The following is a 13,105-nucleotide window of genomic DNA, read 5'->3' on the forward strand; positions in this document are numbered from 1 at the left end:
GTGTTTCTTGGAGACAAATGATATGAGGGTTGTTGTTGGTGGTGTCGATGGCTGATATCAATTCACCATGGTTTGGTTTTAAGCCTCTGCAATTCCATTGCCATATGATGAATTGATTTGTATAGGTTTTATCATTATAGTTACCTTTTGGACTTTTTTATATAATAATATCCTGAACATTAGAAGGAAGAAATCCTGCTTTTTAATCTGGTTATGTTGTGTGTTTTGTTGGATTCCTTCTCGTAGTTCCTTGAAGTATTGTGTTATTTGGGCTGGTTGAGATATTCATCATTTGCATTTTTTACCACTTTTCCAACACTGGGGGTGTTATTATCCCTATTGGTGGGTTGATTATACTGATTGTTGTAGTTTGCCTTGAAGTGAATTGTCCCATTTTGTTTGTTATTTACCTTATTCGTTGATTGTTGTATATTGTGTTCATGAGGAGTCCATACAAAATAAACCAACTGGCCAAGGCACAGATTCTGGTTAATAAAAGCTGCATATTTGAAATCCCACTTTTATATTCTAGCCTTTCAAAAATCCACATGGAAATAAGAAATCCACACGGCTAAGAGGTGGGTTATTGACTGAATTATTTAAATTAGCCTGTACGGGTTTTCAAAACCCATGTCTTTATATGTACAAAGAATAACAACATGGATTCTCTTTGGACATGGATTTCGTGTGAACACAGATTTTCTTGCAGACACGAGTTCTAATGGTGCAGATATCAGTTCTGGTGCAGACACGGGTTCTAATGGTGCAGATATGGGTTCTGGTGCAGATATGGGTTACATTCTTCCCATACAGACATGGGTTCTTGGTGTAGCTGGCATAATAGGGTTGAAAAGTTGGCAATGTTCTGAACAATGACAACATGACAATGAAAGTTAACAATATCATATAACTATAAGTATATATATAAGTATGTTTGACATTTATCTGATATATTCAGCCTCTAAGGAAATCGTCAAGAAGATAAATTATCACAGAAGTATATGCAATATTTATTTATTTTTTAAAGGTATAAACAAAACTTGAATTGTAACAGTCTTAATTACTAGATTTGTATTAAATATTGACTGAAGACATAAAATAGAAAGTCCATTCACATTATTGTTTCTGCAGACTTTTTTTAAAACTATCTTTTCTGCCTAACTGACTCTCTCTGTTATTGCCTCATTTATTTCTTTATCACCAGGTGCCTTCAAGTTGTTAGTTTTGCACCAGCATCTTACATATTCTGAAAAAAAGAATATTAAATATATTAATAATCAACAAAATATTACTCAGTCAATAATAAATGTTAAATATGGTGGTTTTTTCTTCATATTTTGTTTTTTGGTTTGGTGGACAGTATACAAAATCAAACTGACTTGTCATGCTTTGTTTTTTCTGTATTTTTGTTTATGTGCTAAGATCTCCTGTTCATAACTTTTGCCTAACATAATAAAATAAATTATTCAGTTTGGCTGTCTGCATGGGTTCGAGTCTCAGATTCAGCTAATGTGGGTATGTGAGAAAGCTTGCCAGTAGCTTCTAGTGGGTCGGTGGTGTTTTCCAGGGTTCTTCCTCCACAATTAATACTGGCCACCATGTATAGCCTATCATGTGTTGAAAAATGGCGTTAAACCCTACAACAACAAAAAAAGTATTCAGTTTGGCTTAAATCAATTATATCATGTGGAAAGCTTTATAACCAGAGTTAAACCAGTGTTGTTTAATCAATGATAACTTGACAAGTGCTTTTTAAACAATCATCATTTTTATAGAAAGAAGTCTACCTTTCAAGATTGAAATTCTATCTTTGTCTAAGACAGGCCTTAAATCCTCTTTCTTTGCCAGCAATCCCTGTCCTCCGGACTGTGCCATCTCTTCATTGGTAACAGTCCAAGCATTAATTTCATTGCCAGTGTATGGGCTGGTCTGGATGATTTTATTGAAAGCCTCACTGCCATGGCAATAACATCTTGATCAACAGTCACAGATATGTTGCCAATAAGTTTACTTGTCTGAAAAGTACTTTAATTAAAAAAAATCAGTTCCAGGTAAGACTTGTGCTTAAAATGGCTCTCATGTATTAATTTGACGTTTTGATCACAATAGCAGCAAATAAAGGAAACAAATTATAATAAAATTGATATTAAGGAGCACATGAATATTTAAATTACATTCATGTATTAAAAGGGGTTGCAAGGGATCCAGCTCCACTTATTGTGAAAAGAAATGAGGATTTCCTACATGTGTAGCCCCCTTCCCTCTTATAACAAGCCAATATCGGCTTTAAGAAGTGCACAACCCTCCAACCCTTTCGAGGATCTGTGAACCTATCAATGCACGAGAGTTATGAAAAAGTGTTCTTTCTTAAATATAGATTAGCTCTCGAAAGGCTTTCTTTATCAAGCTTATATGTTAATATTTCGAATAAATAATGAAATAAAATATGAACATATTGTGTATTGTGACTTAACTCAAAGACAGGATATAGACTCTCATGGGTTATCTGTCATTGGTTTACTTTTATGATTGTTGGACATGACTTTTACTGTTTTTCTTTTCCAGTGCAGTAAACATGTGAACACTCGTAAAAATATAACTAATTGATATATAAAATAACAAATCAGTTCTTTTAGACAACTTATATTTTCAGATGATGATTTTGCCACTAGATCCCTTTGCTTTTGTTTTCTTGGGGATTTCCTTGGTGTTTCTATAACTGGCAGTTGATTTTGTAAGGCTGAGGTTCTTGGATAACTGCTAATGGATGAATCATTAAACGCTTGATTTCTGTTATTTGTAGGTGCTGGAAGGCAGATTGGTGATATCTGTGTTTTGCTTACTATTTGTGAGCTATCTGTCCTTTCATTTTGGGTTGAAATAATAAGACTAGCTTGTCGATTGTGGGATTTATAAATGGTACGAGGTAAACCTAAAGCAATGCAAAATGCATACTTAGAATGCAAGACAAATGCAATACAGAATATAACCTACACAAATACAGTACACAGTATACAACCCACCCACCGACATTTATAATTTTATATATAAAAAAACTAATTATCCCTTACCAGACTCGAAGGGTATAATTTTTCCAAATTATATTCAATCCCTTATCTTTCACTTGCATGAAAGACCAGTGCTCTTCACAACTCGCACTGCTCGAGGTGTTGTCCGTCTCCAGCCTAGAGTAGGAATGCCTGAAGTTTCTTGTTAGTTTGGCAGGGAAGTGATTTTAATATTCATGACACACGGGAATCATGCACCGCAATCATCACTCACTCGCTCGCTCACTTATGACAACCACGCACATTGGTACACGACTCAAGTCCTGGGTCACATATTGGTGAACTTTGAAACAGACTTGTGTTTGAATTTGTGGAGGAATATTGGGTGTCAAAAAGTTGCATATTGTGAGCTTGACTGCATCGGATGCCAGCAGGTGCATAACCCCTGTGAAAAAATCATGAACTGTTCATGAATTGTTCTTGAACTAGTTCATGAACTGGTTCATGAATTAGTACCTGAACAGAAAATGGCCACTTCATGAATCTTCAGTTCATGAACTATTCATGAACAAATTAAGAACTGTTCATGAACTAGTTCATGAACTGTTCATGAACTGGTTCATGAACTATTCATGAACTGGTTCATGAACTATTCATGAACAAATCAAGAACTGTTCATGAACAGAACATAAATCTAGTTCATGAACTAATGCTATTGTTCATGAACTCCGTTCTTTATAGTTTATGGAAGTAAATTTCATGAAATTCAATAACATCTCTTTCTGTGAAATAGAAGCTCAGATTGATGATGCTGATTATGAAAAGATACACGGGAAAGCTTTTGAAAAAGCAAATAATAGTTTTCCTGTGAAAATAACTTTCCCTTTGACTACTAACATCTTTAGTAATAGTCCTTGTGTGCAGATGGGTGTATACAATTTTAGATTAAATGTTGCACTGCAGATTAGTTTTCTAGAAACATAAACAAATGTCAAAATACATTTATGCCAATCCTGTTTAAAATTGAAGCACTATTTAAAAATCATTGACAAATATCAAATTTATTAGAACAGAATTTATTAAAAATGTTTTATGATTTCATAATGATATTGATCACAATTAGGGTGACCGATGTATATATATATAAAAAAGAACCTGTTAACTTCTCCTCAGGATTTTTTGTAAGTTTTCAAGTTTCTTGTAAAACAAGTCCTTGTCCATTGTGGTACACTGTAAAACTAACAATTCCAGCTTGCTCAGTTTTTGAATATCAAGTGGTGGTCTTACAGTGCCCACACATTTAATGGTTTTTTTCCCTGTTCTTGAAGAATTCTTTAATTCATCCTTTGAGAAAATCTTCAGACATAACACTTTAAAAATGTCTTTATCACATTTTATGTGTTGAACACTTTTTTTAATGTCATCAAGAGTGTCTTCCTTTGGAGCAGAAACACTGCAGCATTCTCCCTCTGCTGCAGGCTGTTTTACTTCTTGAACACTCGATTCACCACTGACATCCTGCAGAGAATTTCTCTCTTCAAGTTTTCGTAATTTCCGTCTTAAATACTTATTGTCTTCCTTGAGTGCTTTAACGTCGTCTTCCAGTTTTCTAATGCGTCTATCCCTGTATAAAATTAGATGCAAGACGCTAAACAACAACGATACTATTTTGTTAATGTCTTAATATTTACTAGATGTCATCATGTGTAAACAGTTAAATGTTGCAGATTTCACAAAGCATAGTTTTGATAATGCAAAATACAGATTTCTAATACAGCTAGAGCCTATTAAACTCCCTATTTCCATTTCAGCCGAATCTGGGTAGCAACTAGCTTATCCTAATAAAAATCTGATATGATTATAAGAATACACCAGGAGTACCAATGTGTGTGTGGGGGGGGGGGAATAAAAAAATTACCTAATGGAGAATTAAATGACATTTTGCCAGTTAGCTTTTTGTGCATAGAAGTTTTTATAAATCTCATTGTAAAGATGAAAGGTAGCACCCCACCCATTCCGTAACTTGTGAAAATAAAGACCAGAATACTGTGAAAATTATGTGCATGTTGTCACTGTGTACCAATGTTTTCCTTCATGGCGTCAAGCATAAAGGGGTTCTTCCTCTCACCAAGGGCAATTTACTATGAAGTTTCATGACCCTGGGTGTTATATATCCTGGCTTATTGCACAGAATGCCCATGTCCACATGAGGTTATAGCAAAGCTTGACCATTGACCCCCAAAACAATAGGGCTTCTCCCTGGGGCAATATATCTGTCAAGTTTCATGCTAGTAAGTGTAACATGCTTTCAATGTTATTATCCCTAAAGGTCAACCTTGCAAAAATATTCAGTTGATGGAATATCTATACAATTTTACCTGGAGTTGTTGCTCTCACTTTCTTTTCTGAGGTAGTCTATTCCCTCATTTGATCCCTTCACTGCAAGTTAAAGGAAGATAAATTAGATGAATATTTACATGCATCAAAAAAGAATACAAGTTATGGAAATGAACATTTATAGAAAATGCAGGGTTCTTACATGAATTCCGATAGTGGCCGACTTTTCCCAAAACTGACTGAACCAAGAGAAGGTGTATTTAAAAAGTGCATGTTAAATACAGGAGTTTATTGGAACTGTCATCACTATGTAATCAGATGTGAAACATCCCTTAAGAAAGCTACTCATTTTAAGTTTTGTTTTACATGTAACTATTATGACCAGGACATTTAATGGCCAACCAATATTGGTTGAACAGATTGCTGTTTTAATGGCCCATTCATATACTTAACATCATTATAAGTAAATCTCATTATTACATTTCTATTATTTTTTAACATGCTCAGATTGTAAGTCTAGTTCTTAAGTACATTTCTGTTAAGCAATTAATATTTGATAAGCTATAAATCAACATCTCAAATCTGATGTACATTAAATAACCCAATACATATATACATGTCAAGCTTTAGTCTTATTCATTTTACAAATAGAATCAATGTAAAATATTCAATCACCTGGTAACATCTTGGATATCAGAATATTATGAAACTTATAAATTTAAAGCAGAGTGACCCAAATAACATTCCTGACAAACAGAAATGAAATGATATTTGCAGTTTTGGAAAAATTCAGACTTTGCTCACAGACTGAAAATAATTAAATGGACTAATAGCAGTTTGGGAAAAGCTATTTAAACTTGACTCATTTGAAACCAGTGGGCAGAATCCAATTAAATTTAGCAATTTAAGGATATTAAGTTTGTAGGTGTCCTTTAAAAATAATTAAAGACAGAATATAAGACATGGGAGCATTTCATACTTTGTGGTACCAATCCATCCATTTTGGGTAACTTCTTGTTAGGAGTCGTCTTTTCTGAAGTGATCTTATTTCGAGTGGCCGTTTTCTTTGTTGCTATCTTCTTTGGCGTGGCCATCTTCTCTGGGACTGCAGCACTCTTCTTTGGGGTTGAAAGGTGTGGTTTGTCAGTCACTGATGGGACTGTATAAGAAATATTTTAAAGAATTTGCTGTGGGTTGAATGAAAGGCAGCATTTAATCAAACAATAACATTCTTAATTAAGCTTTAATATGCATATTCATTTTCAGTTACACAACAAGCCAAGGTGGTAGCTTATACTGCTTGATGGATCTTTTGTTTCTGTTCTACTCTTGCAGGACAACAGGGAATTTTCCCAGTCATTAAGTATTAAACTCATTAGTGTTTGCAAATATTGTTGGTAAAATAAATGTTTAAGTTATTAATTTTAGGTTCAACTTTAATCCATATATTCATTTTTTCAGTCATAAAAATGTTTAAAATAAGATTGTCAACAACTGTCTTTTGGCAAGACATTATTATTTTCATCAAGATTTGTTTAATATAAATTAGTTTTCATTATTTGTAGTTAAAGTCTATACAGTCTGTATAGTTTTCTGAAAATGTCATACCTTCTGGTACCAATCCACCCAATTTCTCCTCAGTCTTTGGAGTAGCTGTAACCTTCTTGGTTGAAGCAACTGGTGTGTCAGTCATGAATGGGACTGCATGAGAAATATTTTAAAGAATGTGCTAAAAAGTTGTTATAATGGAAAAAGTAGTACCTACATGGACTAAATCACTATTTAATTCAAATTTAGTGTTACTAAAACTTTAAGTATGCTTGTAAATATATATATGTTCAATTAAGTTATCATTTACACATCCCTACCTTAAAATAAGCCAAGTTTGGTGCTGTAATGCAAGTTTGAATTATTGCAGTCTAACTGAATCTATATTGGCTGCATATGTATACACACACACACACACATACTCACTGAATTCATTCTTGATTTTCGTTATCCTCTCTTCTTCTTCATCTACATGTGCATTGACTCCAAGGAGGAATTTTTTAAAATGCACTTCAATCCTCTCTATAGATGAATTGTTCTCTGAAATTCGATTTTAAAAAATGTGTCCATTAACAGACTGAACACGTTATTACCGTTTCGTTTCTTTAGACCTCAAAAGTATGAAAATTATCCAATGCACGGCTACCGTATTAAAGCTAACCACTCTTCCAGTTCGAACATTTACACCCAATAGTTAATGAAAATAAACCAAATTCCGCTTCTGATCTATACACATGTACAATTTCACTAGCTTATCATGTTTCATATATTGCGATCAAAATCTCTTATATCTATACCGATAGCAACATTTATGATTGTATTTTTTTTTTAAAAGTGGACGATGGTGAAATGTGACATCAAACTTGTAGGCTACTTTTCTATCGTTAATCGATGTTCATATCGGCTTGCCGTAGACAAATATTTTTTAAAAACTCTTCTGTATATGGAATGCTAACTTTTAAGTTCGAAAAGATAGATTGACCTCGATTTTGTTAAATGAAAACATGCAAACTTACCCGAAATTGCAATTAAAATGGCCGGATAAACTTTCCTCAGATAATATGCTTGCACCGTACTTCCTATAGTTAAAGAACCTTCCTTGATGCAGGTTTCTTTCAAGACAGACCAGTTGTTTTCTTGTGTCCAGTAAACAAGGGTGCTGCGACTGCTTGCCATCTTTTTTTTTTTTGTTGTGTGTGTGGGTTTTTGTTTCACACGTGCGGTTTATCGGCAATGCGCATGCTCAACAATTGTCCGTTTTTGTTTCTTTTATTAGTAAACAATATATAGTAGTTATTTATGAAGTTCCAAAACAAAGAAATATATTTATCTACAAACATCGTTTAATCTTAAAGAAAACAGCATCGACATTTTGCACGAAATAAAATATTATATCAACTAACCAATCGCTTGCTTACAATCTTCACGCGCTTTCTGCGACGGAGGATGGTAACTGATAGATGTCTACTTGGACCCGAGTCTGCGGTACCAGAAAAAATGGCAGCCTTACGAAAACAAATGTCAATGTTCTGCGACATTTATACTTCACCAACCAGTGGAAGGATACTTTGAAGGTTCAGATACAATCGGGGTATGTTAATATGTTTAAAAATAAATAACTCTTCTTCTAAACCAGTTCAGCACGGTAACTCTTATCTGTAATGGTTATATATATATATTCAAGACCAAGGTCACTGGAAGTGATGCATTGCGGGAAATTTGAGCCGCCATATTTGACTGAACTGTATATTCGAGGCAAGTTTATTTATTGTTTTGAGTTTTTATACAAAAATACACGGTGCACCACCAAAGTCAGCAAGTTCTCAAAGTATTGTTATTTTATTTGGTTAGTTAAAATTTCAGTGATTTTGTTTGATACTGAACAATTCGCTGTAAAATATCATTGTAACTTTGTAGAAAAAGGAATTTTATGCATAACTTTGTAACATAATACCTCTATTCCGGTAAAATTTGAACTAGGTGCAGTAATTTCATATTTCTATTTCAGTTCAATCCAGTATGGCGACCAAACAAACCAGTTACAGTGAAATAGTTGTAAACGGTCGAAAGAAGTATCAGTGTTTGATTTGCACAAGGATAGTGGGCAGTAAACATAACATCTTACATCATTTAAGTGGAGTACACAGTTTATGTGAGTAGAAATGTTTTTACATATTTAAAAATATAAAATTTTTGGGGAAAAAATTATGTCTTAGCACATAATATATGCTATATATGGCAAATAGTTGTAATGATGGAGGTAGACCTCAGACAACTTAACACTAGCTTCCATTTGTGGCACAAGTAACAAGCAAACATTCTTACAAAATCTGAGGACTAAACCCACAATCACAGCATTGAAACTTGTCAGTCACTCTTCAGACAGTTTTTAATCACTACACCACAGAGAACTATAAAAAATACATTGAATGTATTGCATCCTTATTCAAAATTCCACTTTAGATCATGATCACAAGAAATGAAACTATTACTAAATAAAATGATGATTCATGTAAAAGCTTTGATTAGACTTGTGTATTATCACTGCCTTTCCATTTCATTTTGCCATCACTTGCTTTGTTTTGTTAAGTTAGTGTCTTAGTATTTCTCATTTTTTATATAGCTCCAGTCAAACGAATCTACAAACTGCATGTTTTTGACAAGTCAGTCAAAGTTCCTGTGCGTACAGCTTATCGATGGAAGACAAGTCAGTCAAAGGATATGGCTACACGCTGCAATGAATCTGATAATATGCCATTAGATTGTAAGTGCACAGAGTGTTGTAAAAAGCATATACCCATGATTTTAGTCATGAAATAATGCTAAATCATAAATTCTACTTTGAAGCGGCACTAGCCAGAAGTAAAGTATATGGTAACATAAGCAAAAACTATGATTGTTTTTTATAGATCAACTTCATAATCATTAACTGATGAATATTGCCATATTTGTGATCTTGTTTAAAACAAGTTCAGATTTCACCTAAAAGTTATTTATGTCTGCCTCAATTAAGTAGTTTATTTTCAGGAAAATTTTATTTTTACAACAGCCACCAGTGGTTATCAGAATAAATTGCTGAATGAAACAATAAAAACATTATCATTTTATGAAATGAAAACAGTATCACAGACTTAGTGTATATTATTATACTGTTCATTGTTTACCCTCCCTAACATTCATATTTAAATTTATTATAACTTGCAAACTTTTCTCACTAAGGAAAATGGCTAGTTGTATTCCGAAAGTCAGACTTTAGCTCACAAAATGTTACTTTATTTTAATCCTAATGCTGAAATTATACCAAGTGTAAACAACATTGCTTAAAGTTGTCTTATTTTTCAGATGATGATAAGAATGCATCATCTTCAGAAAGAAGTCTAACCTATCCTACAGCTGGATCCTCAATAATCCCAGATGATGTAGCTGCCGATGTATGCTACACGGATAATGATACATGTAGCTCTGTATCGACATGCAATTCAAATGAAAGCGAGGTCACATCTGTACTATCAGACTCAAATGACTCTATAATATCGGAAACCTCTTCAAATGTTGAATCTTCTGATAATTTTTCTGATGTGGAGACCAGCAGTAAAGATGCAAATTCATTACGAAGAGACAGCAATGATGAAGTGAAAAAGATGCAACCACAGCCTCTCTCAGAAAATGAACTGCAAGCCTTAAAAATTCTTTCCCTCTTTCAAAGACATAATTTAACAACCAGTGCCTGTAAAGACATTCTTCAAACTATGAAAAGTGTGTTCCCTAACTCCAAATGTGTTGATGTCCTAGACTTGGATTATATATATTCTTCTGTTGATATACACCCAATTAAAGAAATACACTATTGTGACACATGTGACGAGGTATTTCCAAACAACTTGGATGAATTTAGATGTAGCTTGGAAAATTGTGGAGGCTTTCGTTACAAAGGAAGATTGTTGGATCAACAAAAAAAGGATCGACAACCGAGGAAAAGTTTTATACTGGCTGATACCAAAAAACAGTTGAAACATCTACTTGAGACACCAGGTATAAATAAGTTTATGCTTGTATATTTAGAATCCTTAACTGAAGAACTGTGATTACTTTTACATAGTTCTAAGGGAAAATTTATTGAGGAGCATTGCACATTTCTTGTTTGATAGGGCAATATCATGAATTGTTTGCACTTAATAAGGTTAATACCGACAAAATTAGTTAAGCAAATCTTATGTTCAAATAAGGCATATACATTAAATGTAGCTCTATTTTGTTGAAGAACAATTACCTGTAAATATAATCTTCAACTGAAGTAATTCTATTTCTTGTCTTTTCCAGGTATTTCGAAAGAAATTGAAAATTGTAAGGCAGCACTTGAGGACAGAAAAAGCTCTAGAATTTTGACAGACATAACTGATGGGTTTGCGTACAGAGATATGCTGAATGAAGATGGTTTTCTACATCATCCATACAGCTTAAGTGCCATCATCAATACAGATGGAGTAAATCTGTATTCATCCTCGAAAATAGAATTGTGGCCACTTTTTATGGCTATAAATGAGTTGGGTCCCAAAGCAAGATTTTCAAGGGATAACATGTTATTGGTTGGGATATGGCAAGGAAAGGGAAAACCCCCTTTTAAACAGTATATGGCAAGTTTCAGTGAAGAAATGAATAGTTTGTACAATGAAGGGGTTGAAGTTAATTGGGACAACAAATTAATTGTTGCAAAAGTTGCTGTTATTTGTGGTGTATTTGATCTACCAGCTAAAGCAGGTATTCTAAATATGACATATTTTAATGGGACGGAGGCATGCATTACCTGTGAAGAGCCTGGTATTGTTGTAAAACAAGGAAAAGGAACATCGTGATGTTATCCTCACAGGACTGTTGAAACACAGTATCCACTACGAAATAATCAGGAAGTTTTGCAAAACATGCAAAATGCAACAACGACAAAACGGATTAAAGGTTTTAAGGGCTTGTCTGGTCTTGCATTTCTTCAGTCCTTTGACCTGGTTAAAGGTGTAGTACCAGATTACATGCATGGGATTTTATTAGGTATAACAAACACATTATTGAGCAAATGGTTCTCACCAACACAAAGTGGTAAGAATTATTTTATTGGAAAACATATTAAAACTGTTTCCAAAAGACTTCAGAATATTCAACCTCCAATCAGTATTGAGAGATTACCCCGTGATTTGGAAAAACATTATGCAAACCTAAAAGCTACAGAATTGCAAGCATGGTTGTTGTTTTATGCACTCCCATGTTTAGATGGAATACTACCAGAAGTTTATCTGAAACATTTTGCATATCTATCAGAAGCTGTGTATATTCTTCTTGGAGACAATATATTGCCAGGACAATTGGACAGAGCAGCTGTTCTTTTTGACAAGTTTTACTCTTCCTTTGCTGATTTATATGGTCAAGGCTCAAGTGGTCTCAATGTCCATAATGCTTGTATTCATTTGGTTTGGTATGTAAAGCTGTGGGGACCAATGTGGGCATGGAGCTGTTTCCCATTTGAGGATAATAATGCAATGTTGCTACAGTCTGTACATGGAACGGGTAATGTTACGAAGCAAGTAATGAAGTACAAACAAGCAGTGTCAAGTTTGCGCAGAAAGGGTGTTTATTCAGCATCAACAACACTCTGGAAAAAGACTGCTGAAGCTGCAACTTGTGATATATCAGGGAAGGTGAAATATTTTAGAGACGGTGAAGTGACAGATGAAGTTTTGGCTACATTAAATCTAGACTGTCATATGGATTTGAGAAAGGTTGACAGAATTAGCATAGGTAGCAAACAATTCTGCTCTTCACAGTACTTGAGAATGCAGAGAAGAGTCTGTAATGTTGTGCTATATAACCAAAGCAAAATTGGACGTGTTAAATATTTTGTATACAATACATCAAATAAGACTGTACATGCAGTTTTGATAAAATATGATGCTGCAAAAACAAAACTTTCACAACTACCAGCTGGAAAACACCTGTTAGCAGTTAAAGCTATGTTGACAATAGATGTGGTACCTGCTGAAGAGTTGATCGACACTTTAGTTTACATAAATGTCAGTCCCTCTTCATCACCTGAAGCAGAAGCATATGTTGCAGTGATGCCAAACTGTCATGGACATGCCATTTTCAAATGATTCTAGCATCAGTAATGTTGACTGAATATATTTGTACTTTATGGGGACTGAATGGGATGCAAATGTCAACAC

General features: G+C 34.0%; 3 protein-coding genes across 3 annotated transcripts; 2 read left to right on the top strand and 1 right to left on the bottom strand.

The window, feature by feature from the left end:
• Positions 1–3,568: 3,568 nt before the first annotated feature.
• Positions 3,569–7,635, bottom strand: LOC149796028 (uncharacterized). Its single transcript, XM_089965941.1, has 5 exons — positions 7,320–7,635; positions 6,954–7,046; positions 6,325–6,504; positions 5,387–5,447; positions 3,569–4,632 (listed from the first exon to the last, which is right to left on the bottom strand). The coding sequence occupies exons 2-5, from the start codon at positions 7,036–7,038 to the stop codon at positions 4,167–4,169; spliced, it is 792 nt and encodes a 263-aa protein (XP_089822067.1). The 5' UTR covers positions 7,039–7,046; positions 7,320–7,635; the 3' UTR covers positions 3,569–4,166.
• Positions 7,636–7,839: 204 nt separating this feature from the next.
• LOC149796029 (uncharacterized) lies at positions 7,840–11,746 on the top strand. Its single transcript, XM_089965945.1, has 5 exons — positions 7,840–8,484; positions 8,902–9,045; positions 9,517–9,657; positions 10,236–10,925; positions 11,214–11,746. Exons 2-5 carry the CDS (start codon positions 8,913–8,915, stop codon positions 11,744–11,746), a joined length of 1,497 nt encoding a protein of 498 aa, XP_089822071.1. The 5' UTR covers positions 7,840–8,484; positions 8,902–8,912.
• On the top strand, positions 11,717–13,053 carry LOC149796030 (uncharacterized). The gene has a single exon (XM_089965946.1). It carries the CDS (start codon positions 11,813–11,815, stop codon positions 13,031–13,033), a length of 1,221 nt encoding a protein of 406 aa, XP_089822072.1. The 5' UTR covers positions 11,717–11,812; the 3' UTR covers positions 13,034–13,053.
• The last annotated feature ends 52 nt before the right edge of the window (positions 13,054–13,105 follow it).

The sequence above is a fragment of the Sinohyriopsis cumingii genome, chromosome 7, assembly GCF_028554795.1.
Source record: "Sinohyriopsis cumingii isolate HCF-2022 chromosome 7, ASM2855479v2, whole genome shotgun sequence".
Classification (NCBI taxonomy): Eukaryota; Metazoa; Mollusca; class Bivalvia; order Unionida; family Unionidae; genus Sinohyriopsis; species Sinohyriopsis cumingii.